The following is a 17,890-nucleotide window of genomic DNA, read 5'->3' as shown; positions in this document are numbered from 1 at the left end:
GCCTTTGTCCTCCTGGTGTGAAGGAGTTTCTTATCTGCCCTCCACTACTTCACCTCCCCAAATCCCATCCCATCCCATCCTGCAAAGCTGTACTTGATGTGCACGTCCCCCATCATGTCACCTCCTCCAAGAAGCCTGCCCTGACTCCAGGCCTAGGGCTCAGTCTGGTTAAGGAGCAGACTGGGCAGAAACTTCCATCCTGTGAAACCAATCCTGAAAGCCTTGCCCAGAACCTGAAGCCTGCCCATGTCCCCAGGAGGACCCCAGGCCTGCCATGGGATGGAGGGATGTGGAGTGGGGGGGTTGTGTGTGTGTGCATGCGTGTATGCGCGCGCACACACATGTCCCAGACGGGAGGAGAGAGGAAAGAGGGAGAAACATGAGGGCAAGATCTGAAAGTGTCTCCAACTATTCTGGTAATTACTAGCATGAGCTTTGGGCTCAGGCAGCCTCTGGTGTGCGCCCTGCCTCCACCACTGATACTTCACCTCTCTGAACCTCAGTGTCCCGCTTTGTAAAATAAGCTGACAAAAGCACCTCGTGAAGATTCAACCAAAGCTGCGTGCAGCTAACGTCACACACGGCCTGGCAGGAAATTACAATAAAAGCTAACGTTTATCCAGTGTGTCCTATGTGCCAGGGGGCGGTGTTGTAAGTGCTTCACGTAAAAGCAACTCATCTAAATCTCACAAAAACCACCCTATGGGCTGGGTCCTATTATTATCTCTGTTTTACAGAGGAGGAGACTGAGGCACAGGGTTTTTGTGACTTGCTCAAGGACATAGAGCCAGGAAGTGGTAGAGAGGGATTCAGCCTAGAGTCACCAGGCCACACTGCCCCCTGGGTATTGCCCCACACGGGAAAGGCCCTTGAATGCTAAATAACAGCAACAATATCTCTCTTTCATCTATTCTGAAACATCTTTTTAAAGTCCCTGAAATCAAAACTCATCTTATAATTGACGGCAATTTTGTGAAAACCTTCCTTGATACCTCCAGGTAAGAAAAAAAAAAAAAACATGCACCAAGGCAATGCATTTTATAGTAATAAAGCGAGACACTCCTAACCATTAATACTAATAAAAACAAGTTCCACTTTTGCCCACATCTACTCATCCATTTTTACAATGGAGAAATTGAGATCCAAAAGGGGAAAGACTTTTGCAAAGCCAAGAACTCAAATTACATAGTAAGAGAGTAACCGAAGAGATCCAGGTGCTGGGAGGAGGGGAGAGTGAGTGTGCGGTGTGAGTGTGCATAGCTGTGTATAGCATGTGTCTGTGTGTAGTGTGTGTGAGTGTGTACACCCCCCAGTCCTGCAGGACACTGTGCCGCTGCCCAGCCCTGCCATTGCCCTCGTGGCGGTCACTTCCCCAGGGAGAGCTGTTTCCTCATCCTGCCCTGCAGCCTGGGACACCTCCTCACGTCACCCCACCGAGCACACGTCGGCAGGACCCTGGAGCGGATAAGTGGCAGTGTTTATTTTCCTGCACTAGTAGCTAAGGAAGCTGCCAAGGCCACACTCGTCCAGGGAATCTCACCATGTTCCCTGCACTCCCAGCCCTTTCCCTTGACCTCCAGCCCCTTCCCTTGGTCCCCGCCAATTACCAATGGCCACAAACGCATCCCTGACATCCCCAGACATCTCCTTCTTGATGGTGTGCTCCACGTCATAGTTGGTCATTTTGACGAACTCCTGGAAGACTGGCCCCAAGAGAAGCCCCAGAGGTGGGGGGTTAGCTTCAATTTAGAGGGAGGGGGGAGATCACCCCTCTCCCTCCCACCCGGCTCCGCACACTGGCTGTGCCCCAGGACCCTGGAAAGGGGCAGCAGGCACGGCCACAGCCCAGGCCTAAGTGCACTGAGCAGGATCCTTGGGGCAGGGAAGTTCTGACCTTAAGGCTGCCCTGGGCTCAGAGCCAATTCTGCGTCAAGTCAGACGCTGCCCCAGAGCTTCAGACAAGTTCTGGGAACCCAGGTGAGGATGGTAGGAGCATGGGTCCTAGTCTCAGCTCTGTCCCTGGCTCACTGAGTGACCCTGGATGAGCCCCTCCCCCTTGCTGGGCCTCCCCTTCCTCCAGTCAAGGTTGGATAGAGACTAACATAGGTAATCATAACGATAACACTGAGGAAGCCACTATGCGCCAGGCACTGTGCTAAGTGTTTTCTGTGTGTTGTATTTTTTGTGTCGTCCTCCCAACAATCATGTGAGATAGAACTAAAATCCCACTTTATAGAGAAAGGAATTAAGGCACAGATATTCAGTAACCTGCCCAAGGTCACATGGCTGATAAGCAGGAGATTCGAATCAAGCCATTTCAGCTCCCAAGTCCCCTCTTCTAGCCATGATGCTAAAGCACCTTAAGTCTTTTACAGAAAGGGGCCAGGCAGATGCACGTCAAAATGTAGTGTCTCAGTGGAAAGGGCACTTCATGACCACCTATGTCAGAGCCACTGCATACAGTGTGCCCTGTGCACGTGGCAGCCTGTGGCTCAAAGACGTGTGTGTGGTCCTTGTGCCATCACCACCCTCATTGCCTTGTTCCTGGCAGGTATCACCAAAGGACCATGACACAACCTTTGAATCCTCAACCCAGCATTCTAGGTAGCCACTGCCAATCTATCGGAGTTGGCCGCGAAGGAGAAGGGAGTTGGCCGCGAAGGAGAAGGGAGTTGGCCTGAGGCTGGCTGACACGTTAGCAGTAGAGCCAGGACAAGACCGCAGGGCTGCTGGGGTCAGCAGTGGGTGGGTGGGCAATTGGCTCCTCTTGGAGCTCTCAAGAGCGGCTCTCATCAGCTCTGGGGATCTTCCTGCTGGACTGGGAAGGGGAGGGAGCCAGGCCTCACCTCTCCGGAGGTGCTGATAGCTACGTGTACACAGGATCGTCATGAAACGCGTCTCCAGGGAAGTTTTGTCCCCGCTGGACGTGTCTGCTATTTCCTGCAGAGCCCAGACGGGGGTGAGGGTTTGGGAGGGAAGACACAAGAAAGCCTTGGTTATGATTCACTTCCACGGCTTTCCCAAGGCTGAGGGCAGGGAGAAGCTGGGCAGCCCAGTCATGGGAGGAGGCTGACGTGGGCCCCTTCTTCCTTCCTCCGCCTCCATTCTCCCTCCAGTTCCCAAGGGCCACACAGGGGCTTCACGTGGGCACTTCCACCCTGGCCTAAGGGCCACATCCTTAAACCCCTTGGAAGTCTCCTTCCATTCTTAAGACCCCCAGAAAGCCCCTCTGGGGAAGCATGTCTGTGTACATGTGCAAGGAAAAATGGCCTCGCCAGTGTTCCCCCAAGGGCAGTAAACAGGCAAACATATTTCAGTGCACCAGGTAGGAATGTTTCCACAATGGTCTTCTAACCAGCTACTAGTTCTAGCTACAGCGATATGAAGTTTCCCTTTAAAATAACTCATTTCAGGTTTGAAAAAGAGAGTCGGTTTAAAGAAAAATATCCACAGCTGGTGGTATGCAGCACAAATCATATGGAAGGTGAGTGGCTGAAGTTTGAGAAACACTTGCCTGGCCCATTTTTCACCCAGCGGGGTTCTAAGAGGCCCTGAAGGGGAGAGAGAGAACCTGCGGGGTCCCCAAGTCCCTGCCTGACTGCCCCGCCCAGCCCCGCCCAGGGCTCAGCCAGACTCTCCCGCAGAGAGGCCGTTACATCCACGTGAAGAGCAGGACACTCACCAAGATCTCAGCAGCCACCTGAGAGTGGGGAGGGGAGAGAGGAGGGAGAGAGGGAGGCAAGAGTCAGAGGAGGCCGGGAGAGGGTGGCTCCGGGGACCCTGGGGGGAGGGGGAGGGGCCTGGCTCAGGGCGGCAGAGGTCCCAAGAGGACCACGTGGGAGCAGGGAGGAGGAAACCACCTCTCCCCGACTTTAGGACTGGAACTCAACATGGGGACAGGCCTGGGAATTAACTACAAAGCGCTCACTCAAGGGCAAAGGAGGGGACACAGAACAGGGTACTCTACCCATTGTCACCCCCAGCCACCTAGGGCTACTCCAGACCTCAGTGTGCTCGTCTCCACAGAGCCCGAGGAGTTAGAACGTGAGAAGTGCTGAGCTCCCTGCACCTTTTACCATGTTCAGACTTGGAGGGTCCTTGGGAGACCTGCCATGTTAACCGCTCATGTTACAGACAGGAGAGCTGAGGCCTGGAGGGGAGGGGACTCTCAGAGGGCCCACAGCCCATCAGGCGGGAAAATGCGAGCTGCTCAGTCATCTTACAAGGGTGAATTTTAATCACTGCCTTAGACCCAGCACAGAATTCTGTCGTCAGGACACTATTTTGTGAGTAGTTTTGACTTGGAGTGCCTGGGAACAAAACACAGCCAGCCTGTGAACCCCTGACAGAGTTTCGCCTTTGCCTCTTTTTCCGAAACCCTGCTGACCACTTTGCTCTACTGGGTAGACGGAAACCATCCTCTTTATAAGCCTCACAACAGGCTTATGCTTTAGAAACCTTCTTTTCATTATATGAATTGGCAATGCCTATCAAAATTTAAAATGCATGTGCTGTTTGATCAAGCAATTACCTTGCTAGGAAAGTGCATTACAGAAGCCCTGGCAAGTCTTCCGAGACACCACACAAGGGTGTCAACTGCGGCATTCTTTGTAACAGAGAAAAATGGGAAGCCATTAATAGATGGCTTGTTGAACAGGCTATGGTTCATCCAATAATGGAAATCCATGCGGCTCTCAAAAAGAGTGAGACCAGTCCACAGAGCTGATAAGGAGAGTTTCCATTTAAATTAAGCAACAAAGTCTAGCATACTGTGTATAATAGTGTCTCTTTTATCAAGATAGGAAAAGATAAACACACACTTGCTCTGACATACTTCCTGGCAAGTCACGCTGAAGGGATAGTCAAGATGTTGTTGACAGTGGTTCCCTTTGAGAAGAGCTGTGGGGGAAAGCTTTCACATTTTATGTTTCCTGAAATTTCATGTTTACATTTTCTCAAAATGAAAATACGCTATTTTTATTTTTTATTTTAATGTCAAATAAGGGGTTGGCCCACTGGCGTAGTGGTTAAGGTTGCACGCTCTGCTTCAGTGGCCAGGGGTTCGCCAGTTCGGATCCTGGGCACGGACCTACGCACCATCCATCAAGCCACGCTGTGGCAGCATCCCACACAGAAGAACTAGAATGACTTACAACTAGGATACACAACCAGGTACTGGGGCTTCAGGGAGAAAAAAAAAAAAAAAAGAGGAAGATCGGCAACAGATGTTAGTTCAGGGCCAACCTTCCTCATAAGAAAAAAAAAAGTAAAAAAGTCAAATAAGAGTCATCAGGGCTACTAGGATTATGGGATGCTCCTGATTTTCATTTATACTTTCCTATATTAAAGACAATGTAGTTGACCCTTGAGGACATTATGCTAAGTGAAATAAGCCAGTTAGAAAAGGACAAATACTGTATGATGGCAATCATGTGACGTACCTAGAGTAGTCAAATTCATAGAGACAGAAAGTAGAATGGTGGTTTCCAGGGGCTGGGGGAGGGGATGTGCAGTTACTGTTCAATGGGTACAGAGTTTCAGTCTTACAAGATGAAAAGAGTTCTGTGGATGGATGGTGGTGATGGTTGTACAACGACACGAATGTGCTTAATGCCAATGAACTGTATACTTAAAAAAAGGTTAAGATGGTAAGTTTTATGATGTGTTCTGTGTATTTTTATTATGTATTATGTTTTATTATGTATGTGCATTTTACCACCATTTTTAAAATGTTACGCTAAAAAAATACCTAGCACTATTTTTTTTTTTTTTTTAAAAAGAGGGAGACGTTTAAAAAATTAACCAAAAAAGAATCTAAAGTGCCAAGCATTCTCCATCGATTTGGATCAGAGAACCCTGGACATGTTGTTTTTTTCCCAAAGCAACTTTAAGACAGTGATATTTGTAATGTGAAAAATGCAGTGGGTTACTAAAATAATTTTCCAGATATTCAACACAAAAGCTGTTCCTTATTAGCCTAGCTACTTCATGTAAAAATTAGCCACAGAGTTATCATATGGGCAAGCTGTTCCACTCCTAGATGTATATTCAAGGGAAATGAAAACAAATGTGCAGAAAAACACAAAACACAAAAACTTGTACACAGACGTTTATAAGCAAGCACCATTATTCGTAATAGCCAAAAAGTGGAAACAACTCAAATGTCTATTAGCTGATGAATGTATAAAAAAATGTTATATATCCATACAGTGGAATATTAGTTGGCAATGGAAAGGAAAAAGTACTGATAAATGCTGTAACACAGATGAATCTTGAAAAGATTACAGTCAGTGACAGAAACCAGTCACAAAAGGCCACATATTATATGATTCCACTTATACGAAACGTCCAGAAAAGGCAAACCTATAGAGACAGAAAGTAGACTAGTGGTTGCCTAGGGCTTGGGGGGTTGGGAGGAAATGAGGAGTAACTGTAACATGTACAGTTTCTTTTTGGGGTGATGAAATGTTCTAAAATTGACTGTGGTGAGGGTTGCACAAGTCTGTAAACATCCTAATGACCACTGACTTGGTACATTATAAATGGGTCAATAGTATGGTATATGAATTATATTTTAATAAAGCTCTTATATTAAAAAATAATCTGGGGATTGACTTATCTAAAAATGGCCACAATTCTGCATTTTGCTCTGGCTCTATAATAATTAGATTATCTAGATTATTTATTGCTCAAGCTGGAACACTCAGCGTGAAAGGGAAGCTCTTAGCTATTCCTGTGGGGCAACAGGTGAACACAGGACATATGTCACCTTGTCCATAACAGACCTGGACTCCCAAGAGGTGTTGTGGATGCCCGGGGGAGAGTATGGGATGGAGGAAGTGTGGAACAAGCAAACACACACAGCCAGTACAATGTGGGTTCTCTCTCTGGGCGGACTTGGCTCTGTGTATCAGATGCCTTCCATTTTTATACACATATTCCTCCAGCATTCCCATTTCACCTCTAGAAATCTAATCTAAGGAAAAAACCATGAATGTGCTAAGTGTTGGTTATTAGGGAGAAGGCTGCTTAAATAAAGTTTGGTAGATTCTTAAATGGAATGGTATATAAGGTGTTAAGTGATGTCAATTTTTTAAACATAATATGCAACAGTAGTCACAGAATATTCATTTTTCACTGCTATAAATCAGGAGTTCATTTTTATATATGCATAAAAAGACAACTAGCATGACATATTCCAAAATATTAACAATGGTTTATAACTAGTAGGTTATGGATTCTTTTCTTTGGTTTTTGTCTATTTTCTAAAGTTTCTACGAAAGAATATATATTACTTTTTTTTTTAATAAAGGTTTTTGTTTTGTTTTGGTTTGGTTTTTTTTGGTGAGGAAGGTTGTTCCTGAGCTAACTCTGTGCCAATCTTCCTCTATTTTGTATGTGGGACGCTGTCACAGCATGGCTTGACGAATGGTGTGTAGGTGTGTGCCCAGGATCCAAACTCATGAACTCCGGGCCGCTGAAGCAGAGCATGCGAACTTAACCATTACACCACTGGGCTGGCCCCAAGAATGTGTATTACTTTTGAAATAAAATTTTTCTAGTTATAAGAAAATGGCCCACGCTAAGACCAGGGTCTAGCCCCTATGAGGCTGGAGAGGCAGCTGAGCTGGGCGGGGCGCTAGCTCCCTCCACTGTTTCCACCCAGGTTCTCTCTCGCCCCTTTCCTCCTGCAGAGCCGCTGCCAGTGAGGCCCACCGCTGCCCCCTCCTGGCAACAACTGGGAGCAGAGCTCACAGGTAGCAGGCACAGGCGGAAGCGTTCCAAGGAGGATGAATTTCAGGGTGGAGGATGAATGTGGGGTGATCTCTAAGGAGGCGGCCAGGTTTAAGGATCCTCAACAGCACAATGGGCTGCTCACAGTAGTCCTTAATAAGTATGTGTTGAATGAGTGAATGCAGTGTGGCCTCAGCAAGCAGCCCTCGCAGCTGGGTTCCCAGCCTCGCCCCCCATAAACGTACCCACAGTGCAGCTGGAAAACCACACCGAATGGAACCCTGCTGCTTCTGACAGCTTTGTTCCAAACCAGGGCCTGGACGACTGGGCACCAGCAGCTACCTGGTTTGGAAGCTGCAGGAATTACTGTACTGGGTCCTGGAGGATACTAAAAGCTTTGGAGTCAGGTGGGCTTGGGTTCAAATCATACCGCAGCTACCTAGAAACGGTACTCTTGGGTAGGTAAGGAGCTTCATTTTCATTTAGGGAAAAAAGCAGGTCTAATAAAGTATAACGTAGTCTTAGCACTGTGCTGGGTACTTAGCACATATCCTAACAGTCCTAACAGGACTCTGTCTTAGCTTACAGCTAAGGATCCCTCCAGCTCAGATGCTGCTGTGACATTCCACACCTCTGCTGGCGGAACTGGGAACAGAGCCAGTGCCCCGACTCCTAATGCATCAGGGCTCTTTTCAACCCACCAACTGTAAAAGAAGGGGGCTGGATCCACCGTCTGTGGTCTATGCCCGACCCCGGGACCTAGAGCTTCTGAGGGGCTGGGGATGGGGCAGGAGAAGAGGAGACCTGGGTCAGGCCAGAGGGTGCTGAGAGCAAGCACAGGTGAGCAGGGACAGTGCAGACAGCCTCAGCAGGGACCACCCAGCCACAGGGACCCTTAGGGACAATGGATTTGGGGTTGTCCAGCCCCCATGAGAGGCCATCTCCGGACCTCAAGCTCCCCATCCTAAGAAGCAGGACAGAAGCAGAGAAGCCAAGAGAGCCTAGAGTGCCTCTGCCCCCACACTCATTCAACAACAAATATTTATTGAGCTCTGACCCTGTGCCACTTTGGAGACATCAGTGAGTAAAACAAAGACCCCAGCCCTTGATAAAGTCACTTTCCAGGTTGTGCCAGGACACTCCCTTTGACCTCAGTCTCATTTCATAGATAATAAATCAAGACCTTTGGCACTCAGGCCCCCATCCCAGCAAGCTTCCAGACCTGCTCCTACCGGGTCAATTCCACCTGGCCCACTGATTTGCTGTGTGACTTTCAAAAGTCATTCACTCTCTCTTGGCCTCCATTTTCCCACTGTAACATGAGGAGTTTGACCTGGACGATCGATGAGTCCCTTTCAGCTCTGAGGGTCTAGGGTTCCAGGCCTACTCTTCACATAGGAAATGCCAGTAAGACCAGCACCACACTCTCGAGCATCTTTCTGAAAGCTCTGGAAACCCTCACAGCCTCACTTCTAAGGGTGGAGAGGTGTAAGGGGCCCAGAGTCTAAACGTCTGTCAATCAAACCAGCCAGGTCCCTGTCAGGAGCCTCTCCCGTCCCAGACAGCCAGGGCCTGGCATGGACAGACATCAGCTGGAGGCACCGGGGAGTCTCACCTTGGCATCGTCCCGGGCCTGGTCCCGGTCTTCTCCCCCCTCGTCACGGTTGCCCTGCAGCAGGACCAGCGAGAAAGGTCAGTCCCCAAACATCCACCCTCGGTGCCCATCAGCAGCCACAGGGCCTTGCTCAGCTCCTCCACCTTGCTGCACCCCCTCCCTCAGCTGAAACCCGCCTTCACAGTAGCGGCTATAAGCACTAAATCTGGAAGGCACTGAGCCGAGGGCCTGACCCAGACAGTGAGCCTGCGGAACGGTGCACCAGGGCCCGGCATCTGAGTGATGGGAATTCAGGAGATGGCGACAGAAGCTCCTGGGTAACAACACAGGGAAAGGTCACCCATGTGGCTTTGTCCTGTGAGCAGGGGGCCCAAAAAGTCAGTCTGAGGGTCATCGAGATGGCTGCCCAGAGAAGGTGGCACCAAGCCAGCTTTGAAAAGTGAACAGTGGGGGAAAGCGTCGCACAAGGCAGTAACGGCCTCAGCGGTGGGACTGAGAAGGCAAGAGGGAAGACACCCTCTCCTCCTCAGGAGTGGGCTCCCAACTCTCCACCCTTCCCCCATCCCAGACCCCCAGAGAGCCAAGCAGGCCTGGGCCCATGAGTTCACCCACCGTGGCCAGAGAGATGAGGATCCTCCTGAAGTGGCCGGATGTGTCGGAGCTCAGAGCATCCTCCAGGGACTTGTGATAGTCTGAGACAGAGGAATGGGGGTTGGGTGGTGGGCAGCTGCTGGTTAAGAAGGATTGGGTGGGGAGGGAGGGATGGTCCTAGAAGCTCAGACAGTCTGGGCAGAGGTGATAGGGATGAAGGCGTTTGTAGTTGGTTCCTGGGAGCATCCAGCCATCCTGCTGTTGATCTTGACATGGACATGCCCATCTATCCATCACCTCCCTCTGCTCCTGTCCTGGCTGAGGTCTCATTACGTCTCTCCTCTCCCGTACAACAGCCTCCCTGTCTTCAATCTCTCTTCCACCTTCCCTCCTTTATGGCAGGTGCTGGACCCAAAAGCACAGCTCTGACCGTGTCACTCCCCTGCTCAAAAATTCTACCATTTTAAAGCTCCTTACAAGGGAAAAAGTTTAAATATTTTTGACCAGTACTCGAGGTTCTTCAGAATAATATGGAGTCACTTGTTGAAAAATTATTAAGAATTTTGAGATGGCGATAGGGTAGCATGCAACCAAGCACAGGCCATCTGAACGCAGGGCCCCATGCGACTGCATAGGCCGCCCACCCATGCCGCCGCCCTCCCTCTCTCCAGCGGCCTGGACAGTCACTCCTCTCACTCCCAGCCCAACTCTCTTCTACCTCCAGGCCTTTGTCTGGCTGGGACTCTGTCTGGGGCAGCCTTTCCCAGACACAGGGCTGGGCACACCGAAGAGGCTTATCAAAGCACTGTGGCCTGAGAGAAGGGAGACAGGGCAGAGCTGTGGGGCAATGCCAGAAGCTGGGGGACCAGGCTCTTCTCCCACCCGCCTCCCAGTGGGACTGGGTCTCAGGCCTCCCACACGCACCTTCCTTATAGGCCTCATTGATGGCCCGGATTTCGGCATTGGTCCGAGTAGCCAGAATTTCGATGAGAGCCTTTTCATCTGTGCCGGCTCCCTAGAAGGTCAAGGCAAAGAAGATGCGAACCACAGCCCTGACCCCTGTGCAGACGCCCAAGGGGCCAAGGTCAGGGAGGCCCTGCCTGCAGAGACCACCCAGGAGGTGAACTCTCAGGCCATTAGGCCTGCCTGGATTTTCTCCCCACCCCCAGATGTGGCCCCTAGACCTTAGCACAATCAGGGATGACCATGCCAGCTTGCCAAGATTTCTAGAACCTTCCATGAGAAGTGTTTTGGATAAAAAAAAGAATATATGGCATATAAGTATATGTATATAAAAATGCATATATACATATATATCCTGAATGTAAATATTTATACGTAAGCATATAAGAACAGAGGACAGGCTGGCCTGGTGGCACAGCGGTTAAGTGCGCACGTTCTGCTTTGGCGGCCTGGGGTTCGCCAGTTTGGAACCTGGGTGCGGACATGGCACCGCTTGGCAAGCCATGCTGTGGCAGGCGTCCCACATATAAAGTAGAGGAAGATGGGCACGGATGTTAGCTCAGGGCCAGTCTTCCTCAGCAAAAAGAGGAAGATTGGCAGCAGATGTTAGCTCGGGGTTAATCTTTCTCAAAAAAGAACAGAGGATGTGCGTCACAGTACAACAGTGACCGTGGTCTCTGAGCGGGTGAGAGATCATAGATGGTCTCTATTTTCTTTTTTGTTCTGTGTAGATTTTCCCAAGTTTAATGGTGAACATGTATTAACTTTTCAGAAGAAAAACAGTTCTGTGCTTTAAGGAAAAATATAAGCTGTATTTGTTTATATCTGTATTTGATGAGTGATGCTAGGACTCATACGGTAGGGGCTCTGGACTAGGGCAGCTCGGGGACCCGCTACTGAAAGGTCCCCAATTTGGGGGAGGGGAGGGAGGTGGACAAGACTGGTTGATTGACAGATTCGAATATCTGGGTTTTTAAAATTTAATTTAATTTTTTTTTTTGAGGAAGATTAGCTCTGAGCTAACTGCTGCCAATCCTCCTCTTTTTGCTGAGGAAGACTGGCCCTGAGCTCACATCCATGCCCATCTTCCTCTACTTTATATGTGGGACGCCTGCCACAGCATGGCTGAAGGGCAGGGATGATTGTTCCCATTTCACAGCCCAAAGCTCAGACGCTTAGACAGTGTAGGTGGTCCAACACCACACAGTGTGTTAGTGGTAGGGCTGGACTAGAATACAGACTCCAATTGCTATTGTTTTCCTCCCAGATCCATCCTGCCTCCTTCAGCTGCTCCAGGAGACCCCTCTGACCCCTCTGGTCACTGGGCGCCTGAATGAACCAGAGTAAATGCCAAGACTTTGGTGCAACTCCTGGGAAGAAGGAACTCTCCACTGGAGGTGCTGGCTGGTCGGATATACACAAGACATCGTGCTACCACTGGGAGAAAGGGTGCTTGAGAGTGAGGCCACCACAGAAGAGGGCTGAGCCAAGCAAGGCAGGGGAGAGGCAAGAGTCCATGTACATTATTGAGTCCCTGTCCATTACTGAGTCCCTAGATTCAGCCATGTCTGAAACCAGATCGAGTCCTGTCCTTGTCAGTTAGAGGAGCCAACATCCCCTTTTGTGTTTGTGCCAGTTTGAACTGGGTGTGGGAGGGGCTCTACCAAGGAGTTACAACCACCCCACTTGGGCTCTAGGGAGCACCTGTGTCCCCCCAGCACCCACACAGACTGGACTCCATCCCTTTGGTGCCCACGCCGTACCTCCATGGCCTTCTTCAACTGCTTAGCATCGTAATGGGCAGGTGGCATCATGAGCCCCAGAATCAGCCTCGCCAAGTCTCCAGAGATCTCGGACTTCAGGTCAGCCATCAAATCCTGCAAAGGGCAAGCCGAGGTCTCACCAACTTCAGCACTTGCCCACCTGTGACCCAGGATAGGGACGAGGTATGGACCAAGGAAACAGGGGCTCCATGTGGATGCAGGGGATCAAGGGAGCCTGTGTCTGTCTTTGCTGACGTTGGGTTTACTGTTTAGAGATGGTGGGGAAAAAACAGCCAGGAGGAAGACCTGCTCTCCCTGGAGACAGGAGACAGGGAAGGAAAGGGGGCAGCACCATTTCCATCCTGGGGGAAACTCGCCAGCCAAAACAAGACGCCACTAAGGGGCAATGATGACTGACACTCAGCTGGGTGCCTTGAACCTCTGCACAGAGGGAGCTGTGCGCCGAGATGCCCCAAGCACTGCATGAAAACAACTCGTCTCCATGATCAGCCCAGGCTGAACCTCCATCTCCTCCGGGCCGTTCACAGAGAGCTGCTGATCACAAGGAACTGGGGCAGTGGAGAGGGGCGTTTGCAGGCAGCCGAAACCCAATGCTGGAGATACTCCAAGAACACGTGACCACACGGGGCCCCACTGCCATGAAGACCCAGGGGCCCAGGTGCGCAGAGCTGGCTGTGACAGGTGGAGCTCCCTCCGAGGAGGAGCGTGGATGCGGGGCCCAGTGCCCCCCTGAGCCCTTACCCGGCCGAAGTGAGACTTGAACGTCTGCCGGATCTGCTGCCGCTGGGCGTTGCTGCGGTGCGTGATGATGTCGATGATGGTGCTCTCGTCAGTTCCTGGGTCACCGAAGCCACAGGGCTCAGAGGAAGGCCTGTGGCCCAACTTCCCCCATGTTCCCAAAATAATGGGTCCCATCCATCTTTGTCAGGGTAGAAGCCTAGCTCGGCAGCCACATGCCCCAAGCCCCTACAGGAGCCTGCCTGCTGGCCGCAGCCACTAAGTGCCCCTGGATTCCTCCCTGCACGTCCTTCTGTCCCATTACCAGGGGAGCAGAGAGCACTGGGTTTTGAGTCAGGGCCTCTGGCTCTGACAATGGCTGTCCCCTTGGGCAAGTCCCCACCCCTTTCTGGGACTCAGTTTCCACCCCTGTAAGATGATGAGGCTGGAGTAGTTACTAAGGCACCCTTCCCGCCAGACCACCCAAGTCCTATTGGGGACCCTATGTCCTTTCTCTTCAACTCCCTGAAAGCTGGGCCTCACGCCATTCTGGCCACAGCAGGGTGTCTCTGGAAGGCATCAGGATATGGCTTCCTGCCTCTCGATCAATGTCATCAACCTCAGACCTGGCACAGGAATCCATCTTTCAAAAGCATGTTTACCTGTCATCTTACAATCCTAGATATTACCATTCCCGTGAGACAAACAAGAATAAGGCCCCGAAGGTAAAGGACTTAACCCAAGGCCCCTGGGAGATGCTGTTGGGCAATGGAAACCAAACCCCAGATGCTCTGTCCCCAGTGGCCTTTCTGAGGACGGGCCATCCACCCAGGGGGTGGCTCTTCCCACTGGAAGCGGGTGACCAGCAGGGGGCGCCCTGACCCCAGAATTGGGACTCCTGGATTACAAGGACTGTATTTCTTATTTTACACACAGGAAAACTGAGACCCAGAGAGGTTAAAGGACTTCCCAAAGTCACACAGTGAGCCAGTGGCAAAGCCAGGGCAAGAACCCAGGCCTGAAGCCCTACTACTTTCTTCTCCCCAGGACACTGCTGCTGAGGGACTGAGGACACCTTAGTCGGCAGGAAGAGCTTGTGGCAAGTTCCTTATTAACTCCCACAGCCCCCTCCTCCCTAAACGCAGGGGGCCGGGAGGCTCCTTAGGAGGGTGGAGACTCAGGGTAAAGTCCTCCTCATCCTGCAGACCCTGGTTTGAGGCCTTGGCTCTGGCCCGTACCTGGTCCACTGCCAAATCTGCCCCCTGCTGCCCAGAGGCCAACCCTGCCCCTTTCACGCCCCCCTTACCAAGGCCCTTCATGGCTTTCCGCAACGCTTTGGCATCTGCATCAGGGTTGAAGTCAGCAGCTGGGCGCACAGTTCCTTTCAGCTGCAGGATGCAGAAAGAGACTCAGCAGGGGTCTGGAGGCCCCCCCGGGGGCCAGGCCAGAAGAGGAGCATGCGAGGGAGGGGTGGCTTCCCCACAAGCACCAAACCAAGCACTTCAGGGGAAAGAGGCGGGGTGAAGGCGCAGCAGACAGACCCCTGCCCTAGAGCTGGGAGAGGGAGAGACAGACCCGGGCCTGGGAGCAGGGCAAGTGCTGGTCAAGGGAGAAGCGGCTGGGCTCCTGCCCCAGGAGTCAGCCCCGTCCTGGCGCCAGTGCGGCCTCCCCGGTCCCTCAGCATCCTGCCCTGTCCACAAGGCCCTCTGCCTCTTAAAGAGCCACTTCCCCTGAAAAGGCAACCTAAATGTTCTGAAATGCCAGAACAGAGTTTCCCAAATTTCAGTCACTCCTGAGTGACCTTTGCAAAGTCTCCATATCTGGGCACATGCTATGCTATTTCTTAATATTTTTACTTAATTCAGCTTCTTTTCCATTTTACTTAAATGCATTCATTTTGAAGCTCATTTAAAGAAACCTAAAGGAAGGATTTTTGTCCATTTTGTTTTTGAATATATCCTACAACCGTGCCAGACACAGAGTAAGCACTCAAAAGTATTTGTGAAATAAATCAATGAATGAAAATAATTTTATATCATTCTCATAAATAGAAAGTTGGTTCGTGTGCCATAAACAGATGATAACCCACGAAAATAAATGTAATAAAAAATCATGGTGTCAAGTATCACCAGATTTAACAAGGTGTCATTGTTTGTCAAAAGCTCTGAACTTGAAGTCAGCTCTCTAGCTCTGTGTTTGTGAAAAAGGAAAATCAGCGAATGCGGCACCCGATCAAGGCTCTCTCTTTGACATAATCAGGCAGGCTGAGGTAAGTGAAAAAGAGTAGCTTTCTCACTCTGTGAGAGTCAGTGGTATTTAATGCCGTGCAGGCTCCCCTCCCCCACACTGAATTCATTTCTCATATAACTTGAGATCTTCCGCAATGACAGTTCTTGCCTTATAATTCGGGAAACGCTGTCCTAGAACGTCAGAGCTCGAGAGCTGTTCAAAGGCACTGAGACTGCCATGTCTACACCTTCATTTTAAAGATGGAGACAGAAAGGGGCAGGGACCTGCCAAAGGTGGCACAGCAAGTGAATAACAGAGAGAATCCAAGGTTCCAAACACTTTTCTATGGACCAAATGCTACCGGTCCCTGGTACTGTTTGCCTCAAGTACTTCTGTGAACCCTGGGTCCATATTCTCATTCTTTGTGGACCCCGGGTCTGAGGATGGTCAGGACCATCTTGCATTGTCAGTGCACCCAGGGGCGCCCATCTGTTCTCAGCTTTCATGCCTCCAAAGCCCAACTGTTGGACCTAGGATGGGACAGGCCCCTCCAAAGAACCAGGTCTCCATTCAGCAAGCCCTGTGAGTGGTTAGTGGGCCAGAACACTTCCCAGCGGGTTAGAAGTTAATGCAGGAACCAGATGCCCACACCAGAGTGCCCGCCCACGAACTCATCACTCCAAGAAAAGGAAGCTCAGATGTGAGGACCAGTGTCTTGGGTTGGCCACCAGGGGGCAGCTGGGTGCCAACCAGAGCAGCAGGAAGGTGCGAGCAGAAGAGTGGAAGCTCGTGGTCAAGAGGTCAAGCAGGAGGTGGGGAGGGTCTGACCTCTACTCGGGCCACTGCACTAAGCTCCCACATCTGATAGGCCACCTGCGCTGCCTCCGGGAAGAACTGGCCAGCAGCACTGGAAGGGAGGGGGTTGGGGAGAGGATAGGAGGGAGCGTCATCGTGGGCAACATGCCCCACATACAACACACACAGACACAGACACAGACACACACACACACTTTAAGAAAACCCATCTGGCTTTACCTCCTCTCCAGACTATGCCTCATCTATTCACCAGAGCCCTCCCTCCACTTCTAAGAACCTTGGACCCTCTCTTGAGACCCCTGCAATCTGGCTCTGCCTGGCAGCCTTCCTGGCCCAGGGTCCCAAGCAGGAGAGGATTTCTCTAATATTTCACCCTCCTCTTTCTTCCCCATAATTTGAGTGTATCTATCCAAGTCTTCCCTCCCAAACAAGTCAACGACCAGCTTACAGCCACGTCATCTCTACATCTCCTCCCGCAAAGCACCTACGGTTATCAGGTGCGCAGTGAATGTCCGCTGAACCGCATGGGCCCCTAAGGCACTCGCCAAAGGTGGACAGGAGGCTCTCACATCCTTATTAACTGGATCCTTGTGAGCTCCAGAGAAGGGAAATTGAGTACCACAGTTCCTCTCCTAGCACCTAAATCCAGTCAAGTCACGCCCCAATTTAATCTCTTCAATGGCTCCCTGTTACCCTTAGGAGAGGTTCATATGCCAGGAAAAGGCCCCAGGACCCGCCCACCTCTCAGCCTCCCTCTCTCCCCGGCACTCCACAGAAGTGCGAGCATGGTTACATAAATGAACCAGGCTGTGCCTTCTCATCTCTAGGCCTTTCCTCCACACCAAACACTCTCCTCCAGACCCTGTCTTCACCTCCGCTTCTTCCTCCTCACCTTCCTCCTTGGGTCTCAGCCTCAATACCTCCAGGAGCATCCCCCAGTCTGGCAGAGTCCATCTACACGTGCCTTCACGGACACGGAGACTCTCCGCATCAGAGGACAGCCCCGTATTCACACCCCGGTCGCATGCCTCCCCAGACCGTGGGCTTCACCAGGGCCTTCCCCACCAGGCCTACACACAGACGGTGCTTCAGACAATATGCTGAATAAGTGAGGAGGCAGGGCAGGCACCTGTGCTTTTTCCATCTAACAGACGAAACTGAGAAGCGGCCATGAAGTTGCAAGGCCTGGACCCTCATATTCTGATTCCTGGTCTACACCCCCAGACTGACTTTCCAAGTTCACCAGTGCACAGGAGACCATACTTGTGTTCACACACACAGACACTCAGACACACAGATATCGGCAAAGGCCATCTTCCACCTGTGGGGTGCTCCTGGCTCCGAGGAATCCCCGAGCTTATCCATCCATCCATCCATGAGGATGAGGGCCAGGAGAGTCCTGGCCTGCCACCCCCCCCAGGCCATTCTCTCCAGCCCAGGG

General features: G+C 51.1%; 1 protein-coding gene across 3 annotated transcripts in view; it reads right to left on the bottom strand.

The window, feature by feature from the left end:
- ANXA6 (annexin A6) overlaps nucleotides 1–17,890 on the bottom strand; it is a 49,721-nt gene that overhangs the window by 5,154 nt on the left and 26,677 nt on the right. The window contains exons 14-23 of one of the 3 annotated variants that reach the window (XM_023617387.2): nucleotides 16,462–16,540; nucleotides 14,711–14,792; nucleotides 13,429–13,523; nucleotides 12,667–12,780; nucleotides 10,865–10,955; nucleotides 9,962–10,041; nucleotides 9,350–9,403; nucleotides 3,683–3,700; nucleotides 2,847–2,940; nucleotides 1,608–1,703 (exon numbers count right to left, since the gene is read on the bottom strand). In XM_023617387.2, coding sequence (XP_023473155.1) covers nucleotides 1,608–1,703; nucleotides 2,847–2,940; nucleotides 3,683–3,700; nucleotides 9,350–9,403; nucleotides 9,962–10,041; nucleotides 10,865–10,955; nucleotides 12,667–12,780; nucleotides 13,429–13,523; nucleotides 14,711–14,792; nucleotides 16,462–16,540 — 803 coding nt within the window. Of the gene's footprint in view, nucleotides 1–1,607; nucleotides 1,704–2,846; nucleotides 2,941–3,682; nucleotides 3,701–9,336; nucleotides 9,404–9,961; nucleotides 10,042–10,864; nucleotides 10,956–12,666; nucleotides 12,781–13,428; nucleotides 13,524–14,710; nucleotides 14,793–16,461; nucleotides 16,541–17,890 lie in introns of all 3 variants that reach the window. The other 2 variants (XR_011425490.1, XM_023617389.2) reach the window with 2 other exon arrangements.

The sequence above is a fragment of the Equus caballus genome, chromosome 14 (assembly GCF_041296265.1).
Source record: "Equus caballus isolate H_3958 breed thoroughbred chromosome 14, TB-T2T, whole genome shotgun sequence".
Classification (NCBI taxonomy): Eukaryota; Metazoa; Chordata; class Mammalia; order Perissodactyla; family Equidae; genus Equus; species Equus caballus.
The sequence above is the reverse complement of the archived record's forward strand: the minus strand, read 5'-3'. Positions and strand labels throughout refer to the sequence as shown.